This window comes from Anser brachyrhynchus (genome assembly GCF_964034855.1).
Source record: "Anser brachyrhynchus genome assembly, chromosome: 25".
Classification (NCBI taxonomy): domain Eukaryota; kingdom Metazoa; phylum Chordata; class Aves; order Anseriformes; family Anatidae; genus Anser; species Anser brachyrhynchus.
This window is the reverse complement of record NC_137718.1, coordinates 445,805-472,414: the sequence shown is the minus strand read 5'-3', so window position 1 is coordinate 472,414 and position 26,610 is coordinate 445,805. Positions and strand designations below refer to the sequence as shown.

Genomic DNA, 26,610 nt, shown 5'->3' with positions numbered 1-26,610 from the left:
GTCCCGGCTGCTGCTGACCCCGTCCCTCTGCTCCCCGTGTCCTGCAGGTGAGAAGCCCTTTGAGTGCAAGCTGTGCCACCAGCGCTCCCGGGATTACTCAGCCATGATCAAACACCTTAGGACCCACAACGGCGCTTCCCCGTACCAGTGCACCATCTGCCTGGAGTACTGCCCCAGCCTCTCCGCCATGCAGAAGCACATGAAAGGCCACAAGCCGGAGGAGATCCCCACCGACTGGAGGATAGAGAAGACCTATCTCTACCTCTGCTATGTCTGAGGGACATGGAGGGAACGCGGGGCTGAGTTGCGGAGGACTGGGCAAAAAAAAATGCATCGTCCATGGCCTTTTGTTTCCGTTTTTCGTTTGTTGCTGTTGCTAGAAGGATCCTCTTGCTGGGTTTGCGGCTGGGAAGACGCTGGCACGCGGCACTTGCTGTGCTCGCCGGTGCGTGGGGGCGGTGGGGGGCACACAGCAGTGCTGGGACAGACAGGGGTGTGCGAGCTGCCCTTCCACACCCGTGGCCCCTTCCCCTTCCCCACCCCTCCTTACCAGGGCTTGTGGGTGCAGGGTGAGGGGCACGTGTCCCCTTCACCCCTGAATCAGATCCGCTCCTGCCCCTGCTGCCCATGGCTACTGCGAGCCGGCAGCCAGCCTGCCCTGCTGGAGGCGGTACCAGGACAGTTGTGTATGAACGGTGCGGTTCGCGCCTCGCCCCCAAATTTTGCATACGACCAGTGATTTGGGATGGCTTTAATTTTTTTTCCCCCTCTATCATCACCAGTAACCCCCTCCAGAGGAGCTGCTGCAGACCCGCCTGCTCAAGGCAGTGTCCGCCCTCTGCACCCCGAGGTAGGCACGCGTGCTGCCCTCCCCTGCAGGGCGGTGACCCACGGGCTGAGCCCCACTTTCAGCAGCTTTCCTGCACCCCCAGCTGCTGCATCGCAGGGAGGGCACCAGCCTCAACCCACAGCCAGTGAAGCACCCATGGGGGCAATGCCCTGCACGGCCACTGCTCTGCAGGGCATGAGCCCAGAGGAAGGTTCCGGGGCAGCGGGGTGGGGGCCAAGCGTGGGCTGGTGCCAGTGCTTGTCCCCCCCCAGTAAACACTGCTGCTGCAGCCTGGCATGCACCTGCCTTGTCCAGGGCATAGACGCCAGCTGTGGGTGCTGCAGGAGACCACAACCCTCCTCCTGACCAAAGACCTTTCTATGCATTTGTTTTTCCTTTTCTTCTTTTTCGGGGGGAAGACGAAGCCTTCAGCGGGAAGATGAAGCCAGGGACTCCCGCAGCTGCGTGCTTGTCCCTGTCCCCGAGGGGAGCTGCAGCTCCTCCCTTCCCCGTGTGCCAGGATGACCCCCGGGATGCTGCCGGTTCCTGGGCGAGCTGACCGTGCCCACCAGAGCCCCAGGCAGCGGGCACTGCGGCGGTGCTGGGTGGGGGGTGTGGAGCTCTGTTCCCACGGGGAGACTCTCTTTTTCTTTGTATTTCGGGTGCTTGGAACGTGCCAATGCTTTTTTTGCCCAGCCCTCAACTCCTGGAGTCTGTGGAGGAGCGGACGGTAACAGATGGCTTTGCTCTGTGTTTTTTTTTTTGCTTTTCGTTTGTTTTTAAAATTTTTTGACTATTTCTGTGTTTAGCACATTTTACTTGAAATTACCTCGTTTTTTTGTGACCTCATGAGCTTTTATTGATTTGGGGGGTGGGGGGCGTTGTTTTAAATGACGGGGCCAGGTAAAGGCCATGTCAGGGGCTGGTGACGTGTGGCGGACAGGCTGCGTGCTCGGTGTGGTGGCAGAGCTGCCAGGGCAGCCGTGGAGGGGATCGTGCGCTGGGTCTGTGTCAGCCACCTCGTGTGCATTATCGTTACCAAAACTGGTATTTTTTGAGTGGCCTGATGGAGCCTGGCTCACCGATTCAGAAAGCTACCTCTTGTGTTCGTTTTTGTTGTGTTCTGATTTTGCAGTGACAGAAGCACAGTTTGCAATATTTGTGTTTGCTTTGTGATGTCATTTCAGTTTTCATCTCATGCTTTACTTGCAATTGTGTATTTTTTTTGTAATTTAGCTGCGTTTGTATTAAATGGGGGGAGGGGGGGGAAGAGTTAGGGAAAGGTTTCTTAGATGGGAGTAAAGGGAAGAGAGCAGGGGTGTCTGTACTGCTGTACCCGGCCCACCCCTGCCCCCTCACTGTTGGGAAAACATGAAGGCCTTAAACTGGGGAAGATGCCATCGTGCAACAGCAGAGCGGGGTAGGTCATGGCCTAGCGCCGAGTTAGTGCTTTGGGAAGGGAAGCGTTAAACTTGAATATGTGACTAGAGCAGTTGAGTGTCATTCATAATGTGAAAGCCGCCGGCCCGCAGCCACGCAGGGCATCGCCTGGGCAAGTGGGGTGCACCAGCAGCGCCGCGGGGCTCAGAGCTGACGTTGATGCCGTGAGATTTGGGGCATTTTGCAGCTGACCCCGCTTCTCCTGCGCCCCTGTCCTTCAGCAGGGGTGCAGCTGCTACCCACAACCCGTGATAGTTTTGTAATCCTCATTTGTCCCTGGGATGTCTCCCTACCTTCTGTGGCGTGAGCGCCTCTGGCTGTGCCATGGCGCTGTGTGGCCCGGGGCGGTGCGGGGTGGCAGCACCCGCGCTGCAGCATCCCCGTGCTCGTGGGGGGCCGGGGGGGCTGTGCGGGAGCACCCAAGCAGTGCTGCTTCCAACCCGTGCCAGGGGTGTCACTGACCACCCCTGGTGCCGTGTGGGGAGCTGGGCAGACACATCTCACCCTGTGGAGATCCCATCCCGGGAGCGTCGCCTCCTGCGCCCGGGCAGGAAGGCCCCGTGTCCGCACGGCTCCACGCACACGCACTGGCGCTTGCAACTGGTGACACCTTTGCTGCTCCACGATGAGGAGGAGAAGCAGGGCAGATGCTGATTTAGTACAATCCAGGATGTAATTTTGGAGAATGGCTTGTTTAATCTTTGTGCCTAAAAAAAAAAAAAAAAAAAACACTAAAAAAAAAAAAACAGTTCTTTCACGTAAACAGTTGCTGCAATTTCTCACAAGTACGTGGTACCTTTTTGCAGTGAATTGGTACTGCCGGCCATGGGTGTCATGGTACTGCTGAGCACTCAGCTGAGCTCATGTGGCTTTTTTTGCTTTAATGTTCCCTCCCCTCTCGTTGTCCCCCTTCCTCCCTTAACGTAGACGTTGGCATAGTTGGCTTCAGAGCTCAGCACGGTGCAAAGCGTGAGTTTTGGTTCCTGTTAGTTCCCAAAAGGAGTGAGACAAGTCACTGGAGAGCTCTGTCCAGTGACAAGTCATCAGGCAAGACGGTACCGTGGGGGTCCCCCTGCGCTGGAGCCGCTCTCCTCCCGGGGAGCCGGGGAGCGCAGCGCTCCCTGCCCCGCGCCCGGGAGGCAGCAGCTGCAGCACTGCGCCTCTCCCACGCCCAGTACCAGTGTTTGGGTGTGCATCCTAGTATTTGTTCCACATAGTGTTACGTATGCATGATCTTCTAAGGCTACGAAGCCATGGTAAAGCTCCATGACACCTATCCATATATATATAAGTATATATATGTATATTATAGCACTGAGGACCAACTGCCCTGCTGGACCAAGCAAACTAAGGCTTTCTTTCATTGCTTGTCTTTTATGTCGTGACAGCCCAAGTGCCAGTCTGATTGCTCTGTATTAAAACTAGTGTTTTGAATTAATTGATGTTATAGTTCCGTCTACCTCAGCACCTCCTGGTAGCCTCATTTTAGAAGGTGCCCAATTTTTTGTTTTTGTTTCTTCAGAGTATTGGTTACTATTTTTTGTACAACTCTGTTTCTGTTTCCTCGCTGTTTGTTTCTTTGCAGTACTGCTTGCGAGTCCTATCTGTTCTCTAGCCACAGATGCAGTTAGCTAAAATTTCCTGAAAAATGAATTTAAAAAAGTCCCGAGTTGTGGTGTCTCCTAGTTGCAGCTCTCCGCATCTGCCTTCATTCTGTGTAGATTCAGATGCATTTCTTTGTAAAACTTCAGTGTTTCTGACAGAGGAAAAAAAGAAAAAGAAAAAAAAAAGAAGAAAAAAAGAATATACTGCTGCAGGTTTTTTTCTCTCCATGTGTCACTAAGTGAAGTTCGTGCCTTCTATAGCAAAGAGAATATTTTTTACATCCTACTAACAGTAGATTTTTTTGTAGTGGACATTTTTTGTATTTTTATTTATAAGTCTCATAAGGAAAATAGCAATGTTCAGTTGTATACCTTGAATCTGCAGTTAGAAGAAACAATAAAGTTAATTCAGTTGTCTCGGCCTGTCGTCTCCTGTTGCTGTTCTCTGCTCAAACGCCATCCTGCTGGGAGGAGGAAGAGGAGGATCAGGAGGATGCAGTGACAGCAGCCCCCTCCAGACCAGGGCACGTGCTGTGCCGATGGTATTGGGGAACTGGCTCGGCGCTCCTGCAGCACAGGTGCCATCCTTAAAACCCCACTCACCAGCAGGCTCCTGCTGACCGATGCCATTGTGCCGGCAGGTCTCAGCGGGGCAGGGGTGGATGGGGCAGGAGCTGAGGAGCCCTTGCATGGGGGGGGTCCGTCCCTGCGCACCTCCTGGCCCAGGCACCACCTCAGGGAGGGGGGGGGGCTGGCAACTGTGAGCATAGAAGAATTCGTGGCCCGCTCTCATCCCCACTTGTGGGACATCTCCAGGGACACAGGGATGCCAATGGCCCTGGGATGGGGAGAAAATCCCAGTGCTGGGGGTCCAGCACAGCAAATAGGAGCTGGTGTTTTTGTGAGGCTGTGCAGCCTGGAAGATGCTTTTCCATGGAAAATCAAGGTGTGCGGTCATGGGTCTGCAGAATTTCTTTTTAATTAAGAGCCACGAGCTCCTAAAAAGCCTGGTTCTTATTTATGCAGGAGTTCCTTCGTGCTTTGGCATAGAAGAGGGTGCTTATGGTGCCAGAAATTAAACGTGCCTCCTGTTTTAAAGTCCTTTGGCATCCCTGGAGACCATTTTATCGTGCACTGTGTGGTGCTTGACAGGGTGATTTGCTGCTGTCCTTTATTTTTTTGTTTAAGGAGAGAAGCAGAGGCATGTACGGCTCTGTGATTTGGCTTCTGAAGGCAGAAGGGGTGCTGTTTCCCACCCTGCAGTGAGGCTGGCTGTGCCTTGGTGGGATCGTTCACACCCGGCTCCTGCCTGCCCCAGGAAGGGGTGCGGTGCACAGGTGGAGAGTTGGGCGCAGGCTCCCTGCAGGGCTGCCTGGGTGCTGCCGGGAAAGCTGCAGATGCCTCAGTGGCAAGGGGAGGATTCGTGGCAGCCAAGCTGATCCCCCACTCCGTCCTGGTGCAGGGTGCGTGGGGTGCATGGGGTGCACCCCTCTGGCCCTGCTTGCTGCTGCCAGCGCGGGCGCTGCTGCTGCATGCGCAGCTCCCCAGGGAGCTGAGCGAGTTTGCCTCAATGAAAGTGAACTCGTTCATTTAAACCTGACTGTAGAGTAGTCTGGCCCCCCGCTGTGTTAATTATCCTGTAGTTCTAAACTGATTGCTGTACACTAAGCTTAAGCCCTCCTTTATTTATTTACTGACTACATTAACAGCAAAGTCTGCACTCCTTTTATGTTGCTGCAAACTGTACAGCACGCGGCATGCAGCCGCAGCAGCCGGGCGGGGGCCGTGAGTGTCTCCCTCCCGCCCTCAGGGAGCCAGGCACGTGCTGGGACCAGGATGGGGTCACACACTCATCGTGTGCAAGTTATGGTGCAGAGTCACTTGATGGAACGTTTATTTTTTAGGTGATGGATGAAATGCACCAGGCTGCTGGGCTCTGGTGTCGAGTGTGGGCTCTTACCATGCCCTGGGGACGGGGGAGCCACGTGCCTGCCCTGAAGTCCCCACTGGACACGGGTCTCCAGTTCCCCCAGGACAGCCATGTCCCATCCCATGCTCCTTGCTCTGCATCGTGCTGCTGCAGGACACAGCCATCCTGGGTGACGTGGGGGTGGCTTTTGGCACGTGGAGGTGTCAGAGGTGATGTCCAAGCCCAGGCTCGAGCAACAGCCCCTGAGAGCTCCCTCCCAGCACAGCTCATCCCAGGGAGGTTTTGGGCACCTCTGGTTGAGGTGACCTGCTTCCAGTGGCCTGCTGTCTGCACTGTCCCTTGCAAAAGGGAGGGATAAGATTCTGCTGCAGCGTTTGGCCTCATACAAAGGAGTTATTATAACGGGGAAATTGTCATAGGACTGGGCCTTTGTCTGCACATTCACACAGCAGCTGGGAGTGATTATGCTGCAACAATGTTCTGTTCCATCAACATTATGTCCTCATTAAACCTTTATTAGTAGATTAGATTCAGATTTATTGATTTTTTTTTTTTTTAAGAGGAAAATCCAGGCTTATTTCAGAGAGATGCCTGTAACTTTTCCTGCATGCAGCACTTCCCAAAGCAGCGTGAGGGACTATCTGTAAGGGAAAAAACCTAGGTGCTTCCTCCAGCTCTGGCAGACTCCTTTCCCACGGAGGACCTGTGGAGCAGGTGAGGGTTAGCAGCTCTGCACAGGGTTAGGTCACACGCAGGACCACATCACAGGGCTGGGATGGCTGGAAAATGGAGCTCCTGTGCTGCGCCTGGGTGGCCTCTGGGATCCAGCCACCAGCTGGGAGCTGTGGCAGCACAGGTGAGCCGTGGGATGGCGGGGCTCCGCGTGGCTCCATGGGGCACAGTGAGGCTGAGGAAGGCGATGTGGTGGCCCTGCCGACCTCAACCCAGGTCTCGTGCGGGCAGGAGGCACCGCGCGCCTGGTTCAGTGGGCCCATTGGATTTGTCTGTTGGAGCGTTTGATGTTACATGAAGGCGGCTCATTCCAGAGGGTGTTAATTGCCCGCTGCACTGATCAGGTCTGTAGCACCATCGATCTCAGTAGGATCAATGGGCTGATTTAGTGTCTCACGAACTCTTTAACTGGACACCTCATCAATAGACAGCCACTTACAGACCATCAGCACATTAGCGCGGGCCAGCGCTGCCAGGAGCCCGCGCCACCCGTCCTGCAGCCCTCCTGTCACTCAGCAGGGAGTTTTCCTGCAGGTGAAGGCTTGGGAGGGTGTCAGGCCTTTGGATCGTGGTTGGTGGGCTTGGGAGCAGGCATAGGAGAGCCGGACACCGTGATATCTCTGTCTTCCCTGCTGCCTGCAGTCTCTATCCCTGCTGTTCAGAGGAGCTACCAGAGCAAACAGGATGGGGCCTCCCTTCATCTCCAGCCTTCCTGAGGATGGTGCCTGCACTGGGTGCGCAGGTAAGTTCCAGTGTGAAGTGCACACCCCCACCTGCAAGGGGTCTCAGCCAAGCGTGGTCAGGCCAGGAACCACCCTGAAAATGCCGTCAGTATTGCTTTTTCTCTCAGCGGTTGTCACAACTGCCAGACGCTCCCAACTTTGAAACAAGCGTAGGTACCATGTTGGGCAGGTCGTCTCCTTACAATTTTGGCTCAAATCACAGTCCTGCTGCTCTCAGATACAGGAGGAGCTTTTCTCTCCTGTTAGACAGCAGCTTTATGCTTCTGCCCTGGCAAAGGTGCACAGAGGGAGTATATTTATTTATGGCAGCTGTGGAAGCCTGCAGTAGCGGAGGACCAGAATGGGTAACCCTGTTGGTCTCTTCCAGCACTGCATTCCTATGGAGACGGTCCCGTCTGCATCGCTGTTTGGGCTCACTGTCCCCACTCCGCTAGTTCTCCCCCAGTTTCTGTACTGCTGGGCAGGAATGTGGAGGGGCTCTGCCGGTCAAGCATGCAAAACACTCGGGTGGGGGCCGAAAGAAACGTGCAGAGCCGGGCGAGCAGCTGGCTCTCGTGAAGCAGTAACGGAGAACGAGGAACGGGCGCGTGGCCCCCGGTGCGCTGTGCAGGGCGGATGGAGCCGGTGAAGCTGTGCCCCTCGGCAGGCAGCGTGAGGCGAGGGGAGGGGGGCTGGGAAGGAGCCGGGGGGCAGCAGGCAAACGCCTGGGGAAGGGCTCAAGGAGGAGAGGCCCCCCCGGTGCCCGCCTGCCCCCGGGGCTCCAGGTGAGCGCCCGCCGGGCAGGGCGCGCTCGGAGCCCCGGGCCCTTCTCAGCGGAGCGGGGCCGGGAGGCCCGGGGGGAGCCCGGGCGGGAGCCGCCGCCGCCGCCGGGGCGGGCGCCGCTGTCCGCGGTGCTGAAGCCGCGGCGGAGCGGGGCCGGCGGGGAGGGGGCGGCGCCGCGACCCGGCCCCGGCTCGAGGGGCTCGAGGGGCTGCCGGGGGGCGGCGGGGCGGGGACGGTGAGAGCCGTGCTCGCTCGTGCCTCAGCCCTCGGCTGCTGCTGCTCCGGAGCTGCCGGGGGGGACGGTCGCACCGGCGCGGATCTCCGCCGTCAGAAAGCGCGGGTGGGTCCGAGCCGGGGAGCGCCGCGGCAGCCGAGGTCTCCACCTCGCCTGCCCCGAGGGGCAGCTCAGGCGTACTGCCACACCGACCAGAGAGCGCCCAGCGTGATGGTGTAGGCCAGGACGGCCGCCAGGTACGCCCGGAAGAGCAGGACATCCAACACGTAGCCCACCTGCAGCCACTCGCGGGCAACGTCGCGAAACTCATCACGCTTCTCGAGGAACTGGCGAATGGTGGTGATCTCGTGCAGGATGCTGTGCGTGAGTGGAGAGCCCTCTGCCAGAGTGCCAAAGGCAGGAGTGGGCCTCATGCCCCCTGCCACCTCGCGCTCCCGGGGGTCCTCACAGCCATAGTGGTTCAGCTTGGCTGCAGAATCAAGAGAGGTAAGCGAGAAAAATCTGTTTAGACACAGAGCTGGGATTTGTGTGTGTGATCTGGACATCCGTATTGCCATGCATGAGCCGCGGTGAGTCACAACCTTGCTCTCCACTCCCCAGGCTGCTGGCAATGCTGCTCATGGAGCACTGGCTTGTGAAGAAGCATGGAAAGTAAAAGGGTTGTGCTTGGCTTGGAAGGAGACAAGGCTCCTGCTTGGCTGATATTTACTGTGCCAGGACAGGGGACCATGCTCTAGAACAGGCCCAGTTTGGAAAATTCAGTTTTCTGCCAGTCTTGCTCCAGGGCTGAGATGCCAGCAGTGCTGGGCACACCTGAGCTGGGCATCGTCACTTCTCTGGGCATGACACAGACTGGGGGGGGGGGGGGGGGGCTCCTGAGAGGTGAGTGTGGGGTGTCTGCTGCTGCTGCTCAGAGCTCTAATAGAGGTGAGAGCTAGTTGGAAAGGTGAACATTTTGGTAGTTCTGATAATATGCCATTAGACTAGATTTGGGCTTAGAGCTGTGTGAGGCCCGGTCCCCTTCTCCTCCCGCAGGAGCTCTCTCTCCAGCCCTTACCTGTGCTGTCGTTGTTCTCCACATGCCTGGAGATGTCTGAGCTCTGTGCCCTGCTTTGGCTGAATTTCTTCCTGTCCCTGATGCAGAGCAGGACAGCAGCACGTTCCAGCAGCAAGTGCTTCACCCAGTTGGGAACATGGGGCTGCAGGTCTTGATTGTGTATCAGGCGCACAACGAGGATGGTCTCCGTGAGGCTGATGACAAGCAGTGCCATGCACACCACAAAATAGATGCCTGTGGAGATGCCAGCAAGGTGAGTGGCCTGCAATGGCCGGCACAGTTTTTAGATTGATGCACAGAGCAGGTAGGTCCTGAGGGAATTCCCCCTGCCCACCTCTCTCACAGCCCTATGGTCTCTGCACAGAGCTGCAGTTCCTGCTGCTCCTGGCCCGTGACTGCTGTTGCAGCTGCTTTGTTGACCACCCCATCCAGTCAGCAGGATGCCTTTTCTGTTCCCTGTGCCACTCCAATGGGGCCCTTACATGCCCCTGGGCCAGACCTAGAGCTCCAGTGCAGCTCTCAGCCATGTGTGACTGTCATCTCGACACCGCAAGTCCTGAGCTCCTCTTACAGCCCCCAGTTTTGTACCTCCCCCTTCTTGCTCCTCTAGTCCTGGTAATGTTTCTGTGCTGGAGCTGAACCGCCTCCCCCCTGATTCCTTAGCATCCTGGTCCCAGAGGGATGGGCTTTAGCCCATGGTTGTTGGGCACTGTCCTGGCTCAGTGGCAGTGAGGGAGGTGAGTGCTAGGCTCCCACCGCGTAAGCTGTGTGAAGAGCTCTTGCCCCGTTGCCAGCTGGGACTGGTATCGCTGCTGTACCTATCAGTGGGGTGCCAACAGCCGTAGCCGGAAGCGTGTCAGATACAATGATTAGGAAAACTGAGTAGCCCAGTAGCAGTGTGATCTTGAAAGAGACCCTCTCGCCACTGTTGGGAGGTAGGTAGAAGCCCACAATGTCCATCACCATCAGGAAGATACTGGGGAGCAGCAGGCTGACAGTATAGAAGAGGGGACGCCTCCTGATAACTACCTGCCAGGACAGAAGGAAAGACAGGAAAGATTTGGTGAAGGCAAGAGTCCTGCTTGAAAGGAGAGCTTGAGCTGGTGTGGGTCTCCTCTAAAGCAGGTGAGGATGGTGGGCTGCACCGACAGGACCCTCGGAAGGGCCCTCAGCACCAGGAGAGGTGCCAGTGGCAGGGGATGCAACAGCACAGAAGCAGGGGAGCGGCTCGGTTATGAAGTAAGGGGACTGGGGGGCAAAGCCCTGCCCTGCTTTGGCCTCATCCTTGAGAAGATCAGAGGCCAAAGCAGGACACAGGGTGGCGTGGGGCTCCCGGTCCCGCGGGGAGGCGAGGGCCCTTACGTAGAATTTCATCTCGGCGTAGCTGTCGCTGCTCTTGACGCTGAACTCCTGGAAGTGGCTGAGCACGTAGAGCAGCTCCCACTCGCCCTGGTTCATGAAGATGCTCCTGTCGAATTTCACCAGCTCCGGGGTCCTCCAGAGCGAGAGGTTGATGTCGCGGACTGGAAGAAGCGGGGACGGAGCTGCCGGGTGCCCGTGCCCGTGCCCGTGCCCGGCCGCGGCGCATTCCCGAGCCGCTGGGGCCACCTAGAGGGGGACGCGTCCCCTGCACGGAGCCGGCCCGCCCCGAGCCCCCCGGGGCCGGCACTCACTGTTGTGCAGCCAGCTGGTGAAGGTGAGCGAGCAGTTCTGGACGTCGAAGGGGAAATTGTAGATATCCAGGCTGCAGGCAGTCACCACCTGGATGGGCTTGAGGTTCTGCACCTCTCCGTGGTGGCGGACGTAGACGTAGGGGACATCAGGGGACTTCCCAACGTCCACGCTGGAGGGCACAGGGACAGAGAGCAAGGGTAGGGAGCGCTTCGGGGAGCACCGTGAGCGGAGTGGGCTCCTCCCGGCCAGCTGCGTTTGGGATGGGGACTGCCCAGCGTGAGAACTGGGACCTTACCTTGCTGCTCTGCCAACCTGCTTTTTTGGGAATAAGGGGAGGCTGGGTGGGGAGGGCCAGGACGCAAGCACGCCACCCCCGTGTCGGCGCAGCTGCCCTGTGTCGTTGCTGTATTCCCTGTGCTGCTGCCCTCTCCCAGTGCAGCCCAAGGACCATTTGTGGCTTTGCTTCGCAGAGGTCTCTGCAGCACAAGATGGTGGGAACAACTTAAATCCCAGCAGAAGTGGGGGCGGGGAAGGACAATGGCTGGCTTTGCAGGAAGGGCTGGCAGCTCTGCAGCTGCCCTTGCATTGTGCCTTCTTAACAAAGCCTTTCTCCAAATATCTGGATTCCACCCCCCAGCACAGTGTGGGTAATTACAAATGTTTGTGGTTAGCCAGCATTGGAAATGTCCCAACTGCCAAGCCGTTTCCCCATCTGCAGCTCACCGGATACGGGGGCACTGCCAGTTCTGTGTGGGGAATACAGAGCGAGGCACAGCACGCGTGCTCACGGTGCGAGAGGGTGGCTTAACCACCCTGCTCTCTTTTGGGGTCCCCTGCGATGGGGTTCGGAGAGCTGCACTGCACTCACAACTCGTTGATGAGGATGTCGGGCACCCAGATGCTCTCCGCAGGGAGCGATATCTGTGTGATGTTGTCAAAGCACGCCGGGTCCCACTGGAGGAACTCATCTGTCCAGTGCTGCAGGGACAAAGCAGAAGGGAACTTGGAGGTGAGGTCAGTCCTAGTCCCACCAAAATCCAAACCTGATGCTAGCAGCATGCCATGGAAATGTACTAAATCCCGTGTCTGAGAGGCAGGAAAGCCCATTTCCTCAGCTATCACAGCCACCCAGCAGTGAGAAGCAAGAAGCATAAAAGCTGTCTTTAGGCTCTTGATTCCTGCCCTGCAGAGGTCTTGTTAACACAGGAGATAACCTCTCTGCGCTAAGCTGGGGTGCGATCACTCAGGCACAGTCACATGGAGATGCCTTTACCTTCCAAGGGTGCTGGCTGTCACAGCGAGACAGCACTGTCCCCAACAGCATCTCCCGTGAGCACAGAAATGCCTGTCCTGACCCTTCCTGAAACTATCTGGTTCTGCCTGTGTCCAGGTATTTTGTGGTTTGCAGGCTTCGTTTGAGGGTGAATTCATTGACTGATGACTGGGCACTCACAGGGAACTGAAACCACAGAGGTGAGCGAGCAGCTGAGCAGACAAGGAAGCTGCATTAGGGAAAAGAGGGGAAGGAAGGGGCAAACTGTGTGAACGCAACGGAGATTTTCTTTTGTGCTGAGTTCAGTGCTCCGTGCCTTTCTTGCATTCCTGCATCCAAGGGAGCTGGCTCCAGTTTTCAAAGGAGCCACCACACCAGGACTTTTCTCCAGGGCTAGAAACTGGGATGCTAAGGTAGGCAAACATCAGGGCTGGGTGCCAACAGCCTGCCTTCCCACATGAGCTCCTCCAGGACAATCGGGTCCTGCTGGGAGGCAGATAGCCCAGTCACCACAGGTGCTCCAGCCTCGGGAGTGGCAGCCAGGGCCCCAAGGGAGGGGGAGTTGGCAAAGGTCTCCTCGGCTCACGGCTCACCTGTCTGTACCAGATGTAGGTGGTCAGCACCTGGTTTTTCTCATCCTGTAGGAATAAGAGGACACACGGTTGTCACAGGGTGACCCCCCCCCCCGCCCCCAGCTGGCCTGGCAGCGGAGCAGTGGGAGCGGTGGACTCACCACGCTGAGGATGGCGTACACCATGACATCGATGGCCACGGTGGTGGTGGTGCGCCAGTCCCGCACGGGCCGGGTGCCCTTCCTGTAGTGAGCCAGCAGCGAGTCGGACAGGCGGAGCAGGGCCGGCACATCGGAGTCTGGCACCCAGCTTGCCCTCGGGGTACCTGCCAGGGCAGGGAAAGGTGCTGTCGCAGAATTGTCCTGGCTCCCTGACGTGCCGCCCCAAATCCCCCGGGGATGGGCAAAGGAAGCTCCAGGGAAGCAGCGCCTGTGGCCAGCCCTGGGGAGGACCTGGGGCCGCGCTGCCTCCCCTTACTGCAGGAAAGGACGCTAGGGCAGGCTGGATGCAGGACGCGGGGCCCTGCCATCCCCTCCACACTGTGCCAGGGGCTGCTCACATCCAGGCAGTGCCCTAAAATCTCCATGGGGTGTGCCTCAAAATGCAAGATGCTGTTGAATGATGTACCTGGATTACTATTTGGGATTGCATTTTCCAGCCAAAGTTAAGAGCATCTTGCTGGGAAACAAGAATGCCGGCATTCTTGAAACCTCGTCTACTGTTTTATTCAGGTCTTCTGCTAACTACATGGATCGCTCTGTGACTTTCCCCTGGACACTTCTTGGGTTTTGGGTAGCTGGGTACCACCTGAAGGCTGCCATCTGCCTCTTCTCCAGGAGCAATGTCAGGACAGATAGGCAGCCACTGTGGGAAGCTGCAAGGGAGCCAGTGCCCTGAGATACGTTTTCCAACTCTTACTATTTTGAGAAGCATTGCTTCTTTACTATGAAGTTGAAGGCTGAGGTTAAAGATGAATCAAAATGCTAAATTCATGTACTAGGTAATGAAAAAGACTAAAATCTGTCTACATGAGAAAAAGAAGTTACCCATGTTAATCCTGGGGGCTGTGCCACCAGGCTTTGGATCCAGGCCCCCAAGTGCTTTGTACGGAGCAAACACTTCCAAGCGCTGCTGGCCAACGTTGCCGTAGCCAGAGCCTCTCTTGGAAAGTGACGGCAGGACAGCTGGGTTTTTTGGCTATTGGTCAAATATCTGTTCCTTATCCCATCTTTGCTGCTCCAATGCATTCACGCAATGCTGGGAAGGTCTGTACCACTCCTCCATCATTTGTGGCTCTGAATGGCGCTGTGTGAAGGCTGAGGAGCCCGGGTATCTGACAGCGCATCCTTCTCCGCATTCAGATTTCGTCCTCTCGCAGCGCACGTGGCAGCTGGATGCTCCCTGCTACCCACCCATCTGCTCGTCGCCCACAAAAGGAGGAGGTGCAGGCCGAGACTTTCCTTTCAGCCCAGTTAGCAGGGCATATGTGATTAGCAATGAGCGAGGGCCCCGCCGCCAGCTGGGATAGCTGTGCCTCTGCGCCTTTGTGGCTGAGCACCGCGTGCCGTCCCAGGAAGGGACCTGGCACCCCTGCCCCATAGCTCTCCTCCTGCCCTGCTGGCCCTGCTTCACTCAGAGGCCAAAGCCTGCAGCGTGAGGCCAGGGCAGCACTGTGGGGTTTGTGGTGATTTGCACGAGGGAGACGCTCCCCTTTCTGGTGGGATGCGTGATATAAATAACACCGAAATGAGTCCCTTAGCAGCAGCTACAGGAGGAGCCTGCCGATGGGCAGCAGGCTGTGTTTATAGCTGTGTGGTCTGTACGAGCTGAAGCTGGAGAAGGACGAGCAGGACTGCTGTGTGCACGAGTGCATGTAGTGCTGGCCCAGCGCCACTCTGCAGGGCATGGGCATTACGGCTGCGGCTCCGCGCGGTCACTTTGGTATCTTCAGCTAGGACAGAACTTGCTTTAGCATGCGGAGCAACACTTTTAAATAAGTGGTCTTATTGTTATCTCGACATTTGTTTCCTGCAGAAACAATCCCTCTGCTGATGCTGGGAGCACTAATCGCATTGCAAATTGCTGTCGGCACCCCAGTCCTCGCTGCAAGGCTGCTGCTGAGGCTGCAGGCGGGCCAGGTGGCAGAACCGCAGTTGCAGCTTTGATCTGGAGCACCCGAGCCTGCTCTGCACGTCACAGAAGGCACTAATTGGAATAGATCTGCAGGAACTTGGGGAAAAGCTGCCTGGAAGGAAACTTTAATCTTTCTTTGCGACTGAAAAAAAAACATTAGCCTTGACCCCTCCAACTTTGCATGGGATCTATAATGCCTCAGAGCTGGTGGGGCTCACAACCCTCATCCAGCCACGTGCTAGCCAAGGGAGGAGATAGGGAGGGGGGGGCGAGACACAGCAATTAGGGCGATGGGAGGAAAACAGGCACTGCTGTAATTGCACCAGTGGCTAGGGCCAAGTGGCCTCAAGCACTGCAGCTGGTTGCAGCTGGCTCGCAACACTTGCCTTCAGATCCGTGCTGTCGAGCTCAGTGTCTGGGAAAACTCGCTTTGGAGGGAGAGGACATGGTTGGGTTCACACCAGGCATACTGGTCTTCCCAGCAGCTGCCCCACAAACCCGTCTCGCACACATGCTGGCTCCAAGGGTCTGCCTGGCCCAAATCTGTGCTTCTCTGTGGCTTTGCCTGCCACGCTGCAGGTAAGTGGGACATGTTCACCGTTTTCTGTCCTTTCTCCTAAGCTAAAGATAATTCTTGTCTTTGGTGGGTGGTGTGAAATGAAATATCTCAAAAACTGACAAACTAAAATGTCAGAAAGCCTCCAGCCAAGTATCTGTTGGCTTGCAATATTCTGTGGCCAAGCGTTGAAACATTGCAATGCAATCAGTATCAACTGTGAACTATTATTCAAAAAATACCCAATTGTAGGATTAATTTTTTTAAATACAAACGTATTGTCCTAGCTTTTTCCCCTTTCAGCTGAAATAAGACAAAATCAACACATGCTCCTGAAATCACTTGCACGGCCCGTGTCTTCACCCTGTATGGGCTTGCTTTGACTTTTCAGCGTAAAGAACATCGGCCAAAAATGCCACCCCCTGTGGCCAGGTCAGGGCCTGGTGCAGCTGTGGGGGTGAGAACTGCCTCGCAGCACCCGCTCTGGCACGGCCCCGCGTGCAGTGCTAAAGCAAGGTGACCACGCCGAGTCCAGGGTGCAGGGGATTGTTCCTGGGGAGGAATAAAGGACTTCAGCTGTCCAGCCTCACCTGTCACCGGACTTCGTAAGGAAGGCGCTGGCCACCTCTGCTGTGGGTTTTCACTTTCTGTGAGCTGCCGTTGAGGAAGGGAGGGGAACGCGAGCGCTGGCACTGTGCGGCCGCGTGCAGCCCTCCGGCTTGGCTGCTCCCCGGCTGCGAGGGCTCCTTCCTCCTGCTCCTCCCCTGCCAGTCCTCGGGCAAGGCTCTGGGCTCAGAAAGGGACAAGTCCCTGGTGGAAGAGGCGAGCTCGCTGCCCAAAGCCTTTCCCGAGTTATAAACCTGCTGAGAACTTTCACGTGTGTTGGTGCAAAACAGCACAGTGATTTATTTTTTTACTGTTTCTCAAAAAAGGTTAAACAAGAGAAAATAAGATCTGCTTATTAGTATTTCGGCAGTTATTTTTCCACTGTGCGGAGCTAAGATTACAGAGCACAGCCACAGCATCATTTCAGCGTGCTGTCATCCCCAAAATCCCATTCCACATTACAAGTAATGAAACATTATCAAAGAAATACATTTATCATGTGAGGGGCTTGGGCAACAGGTCCCAAACTGGGAGCTGCAGGCAAATGGACAGGAGATCGTTCTGTTTCTGTTTTCTCTCTTACTTGTTCCTCAGGACTCACTCTGAACACTTCCAAAGTTCTTTGAAGCTTCACACCAACGAGCCCAACGTTTGGATCCGGGTTAAAATACGCTGTTACCTCCCTCTCCTCGCAGCCTGTGCCACCAGCACCTGCTCAAGTGTGCAGTGCCTCAAAGATCTTTCCAAGAGGTTACCCATGGCTGGTCTTCTCCCAGGTATGCAAATTTTCAATGATACTAATCTCTCTTTTTAAAAATTAATTAATTAATTAATTAATTAATTAACTAGTGTTTGCATGCTATAGAGAGCTGCTAGTTTTTTTATTAAGGTACACCAACATGCCTTTAGCTACCAGAAAATAGCTCCTTCTCCCCTACCCTGCCAGACTTCCCCGTGATGTCCTTACCTGTGTCCTGCAGCATCGACGCAAGAGGCAGCAGGGACAGAAGCGCCGTGAGAGCCGCCAGCACCATAGCTCTGGTGCCGCAGGTCTCCCGGCTGCCTTCCCCAGCCTGAGCTCTCCGCTCTCCTCTGCAGATAAGTGAACCTAATCAGGGAAGCAGGCAGCACTTTTTGCTTGCTTTCCCCCAGCCGTCAGGTTTTTGAAAATGCGTAATTAATCTTGCAATCAGCCTGCCTTGCTGCATCAAGTTTCAGGCAGGGAGGAGGAAGGAGGAGGCCACCCACCCCATGGGCTGTCACGCTGGTGCTGGGCGAATGCGCAGCGCCCGAGCCCCCGGCTCCCCCAGCCCCCTGCCCAGGCACAGCTCTGCGGGGAGGGCTCCCATTTCTGGGAGGGGCAGTGTCTGGATGCTGACATTGCAGCATGGTTGGGACAACGCTGCCCATACCCTGCTGGTGTGCTGGGTGACAGCAGAGCGAGGTTTTCCAAGGAAAACCTCATGAGCACACTGCCACAGGTGCCTGCAGGCACTGTGCAGGTAGCAACTGATTCTTGTTGGGCCAATAAGTTAGCATCCACCTCGACGGCTTTGTGTGCAGGTTTGACCAGTCCCCAGCTAACAAACCCCTTAGAACAGCATTTGCACGGGGGTACAGCCAGAGCCGCTCTGGTGCAGGGTGGACTCGAGCAGTAAGGAAGTGAGAGCTCTGGAGCTGCACTGAGCAGCGCGGGGAGAAGCTGTAAATGCAGGAGAGGAGCAAAGAACAAACGCTCAGTGCTGGGCAAGGCTGGGGACAGGCTTTCCCCAAAGCCTTAAAGTGCTTGCAGACAGCACAGCAGCCCAGCTTCCCCAGAAGCTTCCCTGTACTGGGAGCCATGGTGAAGTAGACAGGCAGGGATCAGAGCCCTTGGCTGTGGCACGGAGCAAATTGCATCAGATGGCAGCGTGGAGTCACTTAAACGAGATAAGAATTAGTGCACGGCCCTGATGAACTCCCCCTTGGCTGCCAATAGTGGTGTCAGGGAAAGAGAGAGTGCAAAGCTGGGGCTAATTTGATTTCTCAGCTCTGTTAGTGGATGGTAAGTCACCTCCCGGGGAGCGCAGACAGCTCGGAGCTGTTTGCTGTTATTGAATCTGGATAATAAAAATCACGGGCAGTGCCGCAGCGGCGCTGGGGACCGTGCCCTGCGCCGCGGTGCTGGGGAGCGCGCAGAGCCCCGCTGCCACCACGCTTCCTCCAGCCACCAGCACCTGCGGCCGGCAGGCGCGGGGCACAGCGGCGCTGGCCAGGATCCGGCCGAGGGGCTGAGCAGTGGAGCAGGATCCGGGGCGAAGTGGGACAGTAGGGTCCAGGGCAAGGACTGCTGAACCACAGCCTCCACAGCAGCATCATTAACTCTGAATCTTCTCCCTTGGGTTTTATGTCTTCATCTTAAAGAGATTTTAATGTAGTTCCTATCAGCCCTCCTGTTATCGGATATCTAATTAGTGTGATCTATTATGGCCTTGTATTACGCGCGCGCACACACGGTCTGCGCGTCGGGGGCTCTTACGGGACTTTTTGTGGGATGTCTGATATAAATTGGCAGTATCCAGATCAGATTTACTTTCTGAAATGGTATAATGGGATTTTATTAGCTCTGTAATCTGCTGCACAGTAATTGCTTTTCTGAGAATCGAAGCACTTGGCATCCAGAGTTTCCGAGGGCTCAGCCCAGCTCCCCGTGCCTGTAGCTGCTGCCTCAGAGCCAGCAGCGTCTGAGCAGCCCCGCAGCGCCCTGCGACCCCCACCAGGGTGGTGCCGGGGGGCACAGCCACGCACGTGGTGCTGCGGGGCCACGGGGAGCATTGCTGGGCCAGGCAGAGCGGTGTTCGTGCTTCCAGTCTTTTTCAGTATTTGATTATTTTTTCCTACCCCACCGCTGGGTTGGGCTGCTGACTATTAGGTTTTAACCATGTAATGCCAAACTTGTACTGGACAGGTGCGAAGTCTCCCTGAGGGTCCTGCTTGCAGCCTGCCCTATTCAGCTCAGCTGGTGGTGCTGTGCCATACAGTCCCCTGCTCTGCCTGCTGACAGCATAACCTGCATTTTTATTTGTTTTTGCTTGTTTTTAAGCATGCATCAGCTCCGCTGGCTCCATGCAGTTGCAGAAATGCAACCAGGTTGTCTGTCAGGAGACACCAGCCATGGGAAAGGAGACTTTCCCCAGCAGCAGACACTTCTCGGAAGCATCCTGCAGCAGCCAGGCTCATCTGCAGTGAGCACGGCATCGACCTGGGCTGGGCAGCACTGCCAGGGGAGCCACACAGCCCCTGGGGACGAGGGATGTCTGAGGCAGCCACTGCCAGTGGGGCCTCGGTCCCCGCTCCTGTGTGTCACGGCAGCTTCTGAAATGAATTTTCCAGCTTTCTGAATTGAATGAGGGCTTTTTCCTCAGACAGCCACACCAGTAGGTACATTTGTCAGGCCAGCAGGAAGCTCTTTAAGCTGGTGGTGACCAGCAGGGGAACCCGTGGGGCAGGGGCATATGCACGAGGCTCCAGTGCTGTGCACAGCGCAGTGGGATGAGCAACGTTCTGCATCCTCCCCATCACACTGATCTGCTCCTACCAGCAACGTAACTGGAGCCCACACCTGCGTTATTCCTGCAGCAGCACCAGCTTCAGCAGAGCCTGTGCCTTGGGTTTCGGCTGGTGAGATGCTGCAGGGGGTGGCCGGGGCTCCGAGACCTCCGGAGCCAGGAGCCAGGTGCGTGCTGTAGCGAGAACGGGGACGACCGCAGTGGCTGAGCCCGGGGCAGCAGAGCAGGAGCAGGCAGGTAGTTACAAACGAGGCGATGGCAAAGCAGTACTTTGTAAACTGCAGAGCACAGGGCCATTTCTTGCTTATATGGAGACAGCTTCCCATAAAGGCTAATAGGTTTTTGAAGGATACCAAGCACGGAGGGATCTGTTGTCTCTGCGAGGCCGTTAGTTTAGTTCGGGGAGCAAGCTGGCATCCACAGAGCCCAGAGGGTTGTGGCTCCCTGACCATGGCCCCCAGACATGGTCAAGTGGTGCTGGAGAGCTTCAGAGCCTTCAAACCAGCCCCGTGTCACCGGGTGCCCCGGTGGCAGCCGGAGGGCGCCCATCACGGAGCCCCACACGCCCCGAGTTGCACGTCCACTGTCACTGCTGAGGGACGTGAGGCGACCGGCGCTGGCACGGCGTCTCTGCCGTGCAAAGCATGACTGCAACGGCATCACCCCCTGGCCATGGCTGGAGGCTGGTTTTCCTTGCAAGGCTTGAGCTGGGAGCCGCTAGGCATTTCACTAATTTAATCACTGTCATGGGTCATTGCAGATCCTGATAGCTTTGCTCCGCACGGTGAACCAGGCTATCATAAACGCCTTGCTGCTGCATTGTCTTGCTAATTATGAACCCATAAATGTCTCCTTAGGTAAATAACTCAACCCAAAGAGAGGTGGATGCAGAAGTTACGTGCCGATGGGTGGCCGTGGCTGCGCGCTCTGGCAGGTCAGCATCCAGCACGGCAGGGAGATGGCTGAAGCATTGCACCCCGAGGGTGACTGGCCCAGACCCAGTGCGTCGGGGCAGAGGCGCTCGCTGGCAGCAACGCCCCCGTCCCACAGCCCCCCCCCCACTGCCAGGGCACTGCTGGGAGCCCGGGAGCCCCGGCAGCACCAGCCCTGGCCTCCGAGCATGAATTAAGCAGGTAATACAAAAATCATAATAGGAGAGCAAATACAAATGTTTCCAAGGACCTCACCGATGCACTGATTAAAACAATTATTTTTTCCCCTTGTGGGTATGCGTCGCAGGAAAGCGGTTTCTGCAGTCTTTGGTGAAAGTGCTTGACAGCAGCAATGAAGACAAAGTGTTAGTGGAATATCCTGTTGGGGATAATCATATACTAGCAGGGAATGAGGAGGTGACCTGATCAGCCTCCTCCATCTGCAGCTCTTGTTTACTTTATTCATCTTTATGAGGGAGTGTGATTATGTAACTGCTGTAATGAGATTAAATTTATATCAGCGGTGCTTTGAAAATAAGATTTTATTAGAGAAATAGGAAAATTTCCCCAATTTCTGTCCCCATCCTCACTAATAAAAATGTGCAGTGGTCGTAAATAACCAGTGCTGCTGTGGCCGGGCAGACGAGCTCTTCCACAGTCCCACTGTATTTCATGGTTTAATTATCAGCAGCGCAACATTCTGCGGGCCTGGAGGGGGCAGTTAAGACGTCTCTGCAGAAAGTGCTCTAAAGTGTTACTAGATGTAATGAACACAAGCCTGGCTCATGGTGTAAGAGGGTATCTCCTCCAGACTGGCTTGTTTTTAATCTCCTTTGAATAGCCTTTTGACAAATGATTGCCAGGCTCATGCCTGGCAGCATGGTCTTTGCAGGAGCGGAAGAAAATGTCACTGAAACAGGACAACTTTTTTGCAAAGTCATTTGTTGTTTTTCAGAGTGCCCTAACCACAAGAGCTACGTGGAGAAGTGGATGCTACGGCCCAGGTGACATCCACAGAGGAGGTGGGAGGCAGGCAGCGGGGGGCAGTGGCTGGCGAGAGCCACCAGCAGCTCTGCTCCTGCAGTAAGCGAGCAGCCCTGCGCACGGGGTGCAGCTCAGCACCTGCACCAGCAGAGAGGACAGCGCTGTACAATTTAGGGTTTGCTCCCACTCTGGCCCAAGGACCAAGTGGTGAAGGCTGGTTTTCCTGGACAGCATTTCCAGAGACATGGGAAAGGGTGGTGCAGTGCCTAAAAAGGCATTTTCCTGGGCTTTGCTGGGAACTGGTGAAGCTGCAGCAGTGCCAGGAGGCCTGACCGGGACATGCAAGGTGAGCGGTGCTGGAGGGCGCAGCAAGGGACCTGCGCCTGAATCCAGGTGGCCGCGGGGTGGCTTTTGGGGGGAGGGTGTCAGGACACATCTGATGTTCCTCGTTTCATTAACAGCAGCGGAAGCATTTCACAGGCAATTGGAGCTAAACGCCAATGCTGCAGCAACGAGCAGCGAGAGGCAGCTGCAGGTAGGGGCTGCTGGGGCTGTGTCTGTGCCCACGCAGAGTGGCGGGGCTGTGAGCCCCCTGCCCCAGCCGTGCTCCCACCACCCAAAGTGCTTGCAGAGCCTGGCAGCACGGGGTCACACCCTGGTGTGGAAACCCCACCGGACAGATGGACAGACAGACTGATCACCAGACAGACACTGCTGAGCACCCCTGTGGGCAGCAGCAGCAGGGGGATGTTTTGGAGCCCATCAGCCAAACGGGCACAGCTGTAACCCATCTCTGAGAGCTCTGCAAAGAAAGGCTCTTCCTCTGCAAGCTGCTGGTATTTACTCATCTGCTTAATGAACTCCGCTTGGAGCAGCTGCAGGGATGAGTCACGCTGTATTTCAAGGCGGCGAGCGGTGCCAGCCCGGTCCTGTGCCACTATGCTGGTGTCAGGTGCAGTTCAGGTTAGTGCCACAGACCAGGCTGCCCTGGCTGCACATGACAGGGAGCGGGACTGTGTTTTGGGGCTTTCTGTGCTCGGGACCATAATGCAGGGCTGAGCAGTGCTTGTTGTCTGTGTGAGAGCTCTGTTTCCTTCCTCAGGCCAGGGCCAGTGTGAGCCATGCCACTGCCCTGCCTCCCTGGGGACTGACAGCCCCTCCAATGTGTCGGCCTTGAAGCTGCGGCCCCCAGCGCGGTGGGTGCGATGGTGGCTCTGGAGCTGCAGCTGGGGCTGAACGGAAGCTGCCCGGATCCGTGCTCCCAGGGAGGATGCTGAGGATCAGCATCTGTGCGCTCCAGCTAGCCCTTGTCCTCGCTGGGAATGCAAACACGGCCGAGTCCTGCCAGCAAAGAAGCCTGATGCCTTTAAATTCCCCAGCAAAGGTAGGAAAGCACTTTCCTTTCGGTTGTGTTCTCCATTAGACACCCTTCAGGTATTAGCAATATTATGCCACAATTTCATTATCCATTAAAGCCAGGTAATAATAAGTACACAAAGGTATTTGGAGCCCATTGATGTTAATGAAGGAGATCCATCTCATTCCGAGCAGGTACAGCAGCCGTGCGTCAGAGATGTGATATTACCCAGGGTTAGGCAGGAATTGCCTTGCTGAGAGCAGAGCCACCAGTATTTAATCTTGCATGACTGTCTTTATGGCACAGAGTGAGTTTGGTGCCTAGCCGCTGCGTGCAGCTGAGTTTGCTGCTTTTTCTCTCCCTTGTATTTTGCTGTCATAACTTCCTGACCCAGGAAAGTGGGAACCTGCCTCCGGCTTCCCAGGGCAGGGGCATGTCTTCATTTCCCTGCTTTCTGGAGGAGGCTAGTGCTGGAGGATTGCATCCCATGAGCGGTAGGTGAGCATCAGAATCTGTGAAAATGCCAGGCGCTTTTAGGTAGAAATCTCATGTCTGTCTTCCCTACACTTCATCCAAGTTCTTCTACTGAAGCTTTAGTTCTTAAGAAGCATTTCAAATGGAAAACTTTCAGCCTGGGCTTCAATAAAGCCATCTCAGTGATTATGGCCACGACTGGTATATTTTTCCCTTCATTTTCAGAGAAAATTATAAAGATTTCAACCAAGTTAGAAAAGCTAATTTGGGCTGAAAGGGCTGATAGCTTTTGATTTAAAATACCCCTGAAAGCTTTGCTGAAAAGCACCTTGCCTGTTGTTCTGGATGGAGCAGCCCAGCACACAGCTGGAGGAGCCAGGCTCTGCTCAGAGCCTGCTCTGCAGCCCAGGAAGCCCCAGAGCTTCAGACCGCTGCCGTACAGGGATGCTTTCCTCCCTGCTGCCTGGGGACAGCTGAGCTCTGCCTGAGCTCCGCTGCAGGGAGAGGCAGAGCAGAGGCTGAGGGCTCTGCCCTGCACAGCACGCTCCTGCCAGGTTTGCCATCCCAGGGCTACCAACCAGCCCCAGCAGAAAGCCCAGCAGCAGGGTGCCATCAGTGCTGCTGGGCAGTAGAAAGCAAAAATCGGCTTTTCTGCAAGGCACACAACTGACTTGATAAAGGAGGGACAGCAATTTTTTTTTAATCCACGAAGCACCTGCATGTGTCAGTGCCTGCTGCTTTTAAACACAACTCTGAAGTGCTTCTGAGAGGGCAGGTGACGGTTATTTGCTGTCTCATAAGTGCAAGTGTTTGGTATCCATTGAAATTCCCCGCAACTAATGTTCCCCTAGTGCTAATAAACATTTCTGGGACTACTTTTTTCATTTTCAGGGCACCCACAGTGAAAATTGATGGCTTCCTTTTGATAAAAATAAGGTTGTATGGAAAGATCTTAGGGCATGGAAGAAGCAGAGTGGGGGCAGATCTTCAGCTCCCACTTGTTCTTCATCTGAGAGTGTATGATCACCACCGCAGTAAATTATCTTTGATATAATGGCACTTTGACTGCACTCGACACTGCAAGCAAATCACCAGTATCTGTCTTGCACCCTAATTAGTTACTGTGACATTAATCAGGCTGCTAAACATAATACATACCCTCAGCAAACCCAGAGCTAAAAATACGAGGCTGAGTTTATATTTGTAATCAGGACAATATTTTTTTTAGAGGGAGTTGTCTCAGCCACTATAGGCAGGCACTTGTATTAAATCCCTGTGCCTGTAGATCTTCCTGCTCATAAAACAGAAAGTGACCTCAAGCTAGGTGTATTTTTTTATGAAATGACAGGTAGAAATCCCTTGCCTTTTCAAGTCCTGGTTTCTCTTTGTCCCTTAGTCTGTGTCATTGCAGGACCTGGCATGCCCTGGTCAGCCCAGCACCTGGACAGGAGCATCCCGAGGATGCAGCAGCGTGGGACCCCGTGACCACAGCTCTGCATGTGCCCTGTGCCTTAGGGACGTGCAGAGGTGCCCACCGGGCTGGGGCTTGGCTCAGCCCCAAGGCAGAACAGCACAATCATGTTGTGGGTCTGCCAGTATGGAAAGCTCCAGGAAACCTTGGAGGAGGAGCGGCTCCCTCCTGGCTCCTCGGGGCTCCTGCCTCAGTGGTCTGCGGTGCCTGGAGCCGGCTCTGCCCTTGCCAGCAGCGGGGCTGGCCCAGAGCATCCTCGCACGGACCATGCTGCCCTGCAGTGCACCGTCACTGCAGCCAGGCTTCTTTAAGTTAAACATCAAGTTAAACAACAAGTTTTGCAATGCCAGCTGGCTGGTGTAATTGGCTCTCTCGTGGCATTATTCACAGCTCTTCCTTCTTTCTTTTTTAGCTACCTTCCATCTTGCTTGTTAAAAGCAAAGGATATTTTGCAGAATTGGAATTCATTAGTCTTCCTAACAGAGGGAGCCTACTTAGACCTAAATTGGTGGTTAGCAAACGCAGAGATAATTCCCACGCGTTCGTATTTATCTTCCCAGTTCGGCAGCGTGTCGAGACAGATGCCTCGGCGTCTGTCGGAGAGGCTCCAGCCAGCGGAGGGGAATACAAAGGTATCTGGCTTCTGCAGTTGGTGAAACTTAATATAAGCAAATTGAAACTCCGACTCGATTATCTCCCTGATCAGATTTCCCCAAGGTCCTAGTAATAACTTGATATTCTTAGGCAAGACTAGTCTTTTATGTACAGGAAACAGGAGGCAAAAGATCACATCAGAAGTCAGAAGCAGCGACGAAGACGGGCCGAGAGCTCTTCACATGAAACCACACGCGCTCAACAGCTCGTCGATTAGTGCACACACCTGCCGAAGCCGCATTTAAAGCCTCTGCATTTGTGATGGTTTTGGCTCTGGAGCCAAATCTCTGCTCAGATGTAAGGGCAGCACCAGCACAGAATGTGTGAGCATGTGTTTATTGCTGCGAAAGATATCGATCCCTAGGGACAGGGGGAGAAATGTCCTGCCCCCTGTCCTGTCTCAGGTCAGCCTGCCTACCTGCAAGGGACAGGTAAGTACGGTGACACCCGGGAAGAAGCTGTGCATCCACACAACCTACCTTTCAGCCAGCTGTTTACAGGGACCTTGCTACAGCTGGAGTGGGGAAATAGCAGTATCTTCACTCATTCCCTTCTAAAACTTTTTTTATATATATTTTTTTTTCAGGAAAACAGCATTTCCCAAACCTGTTCTCTATTTGCCCTCCTGCAGCACTGAGGAGGGACAAGGAAACGCTGATCCTGAGCTGCCGGGCACCCACAGGACACGTTTGCCTGGTCTACACCCAAACTTTGCATTTCCAGATGCCCTGAAACGCAATTTCAGTTCAGCAGCAAGAAGGAACTCAGTATCTACAATACAAGAGGTAATTACCATGCTTACAGTTATTCATTAATTCATGTAGCATATTTCCTGTAATTAATACCATGCCCACGCAGTGCCTATGTTAATACACTTGCCAGCACCTGGAATGTATTTCTGCAGCTTTCAGGATACGAAAGCGGGTCAGGAAAGCTGAGGAGGGGGAAGCTTGAACAGCACAGGTCTGCTGCTGTGCTTAAAGGGATGCTGTAAAACCTAGAACAAATAATATCATGTCCATAATGATTGCTATTAGTAGCCCT

General features: G+C 55.2%; 3 protein-coding genes across 12 annotated transcripts in view; 2 read left to right on the top strand and 1 right to left on the bottom strand.

Annotated features, from left to right (window-relative positions):
- Positions 1-4,293, top strand: part of ZBTB16 (zinc finger and BTB domain containing 16) — a 112,931-nt gene extending 108,638 nt beyond the window's left edge. For all 5 annotated transcript variants that reach the window (XM_080567846.1, XM_080567847.1, XM_080567844.1 and 2 more), the window contains exon 7: positions 48-4,293. In XM_080567846.1, the coding sequence (XP_080423972.1) occupies positions 48-277 (230 nt within the window). In that variant the 3' untranslated portion in view covers positions 278-4,293. The remainder of the gene's footprint in view (positions 1-47) is intronic.
- HTR3A (5-hydroxytryptamine receptor 3A) lies at positions 2,042-21,942 on the bottom strand. Its single transcript, XM_080567852.1, has 9 exons — positions 17,114-21,942; positions 13,013-13,176; positions 12,873-12,917; positions 11,875-11,984; positions 11,006-11,175; positions 10,695-10,855; positions 10,151-10,361; positions 9,333-9,566; positions 2,042-8,744 (listed from the first exon to the last, which is right to left on the bottom strand). Exons 1-9 carry the CDS (start codon positions 17,178-17,180, stop codon positions 8,446-8,448), a joined length of 1,461 nt encoding a protein of 486 aa, XP_080423978.1. The 5' UTR covers positions 17,181-21,942; the 3' UTR covers positions 2,042-8,445.
- Positions 21,943-22,446: 504 nt separating this feature from the next.
- The window catches only part of USP28 (ubiquitin specific peptidase 28), a 34,270-nt gene continuing 30,106 nt past the window's right edge, over positions 22,447-26,610 (top strand). For 4 of the 6 annotated variants that reach the window (XR_013942065.1, XR_013942066.1, XM_080567840.1 and 1 more), the window contains exons 1-4: positions 22,447-22,573; positions 22,713-22,994; positions 24,853-25,997; positions 26,153-26,351. Coding sequence is in view for 4 of the 6 variants with exons in the window: in XM_080567840.1 (XP_080423966.1) it covers positions 25,945-25,997; positions 26,153-26,351 (252 nt within the window). In the remaining 2 variants the exon portion in view is untranslated. The remainder of the gene's footprint in view (positions 22,574-22,712; positions 22,995-24,852; positions 25,998-26,152; positions 26,352-26,610) is intronic. The other 2 variants (XM_080567836.1, XM_080567837.1) reach the window with 2 other exon arrangements.

Excerpts from the sequence above, each read along its gene's own strand:
- HTR3A (XM_080567852.1), bottom strand. The coding sequence starts at position 17,180 with ATGGTGCTGGCGGCTCTCACGGCGCTTCTGTCCCTGCTGCCTCTTGCG. Across the intron at positions 13,177-17,113 it reads GTCGATGCTGCAGGACACAG|GTACCCCGAGGGCAAGCTGG; the intron begins GTAAGGACATCA and ends CTGCCCTGGCAG. Across the intron at positions 11,985-12,872 it reads CCTACATCTGGTACAGACAG|CACTGGACAGATGAGTTCCT; the intron begins GTGAGCCGTGAG and ends TTGTCCCTGCAG.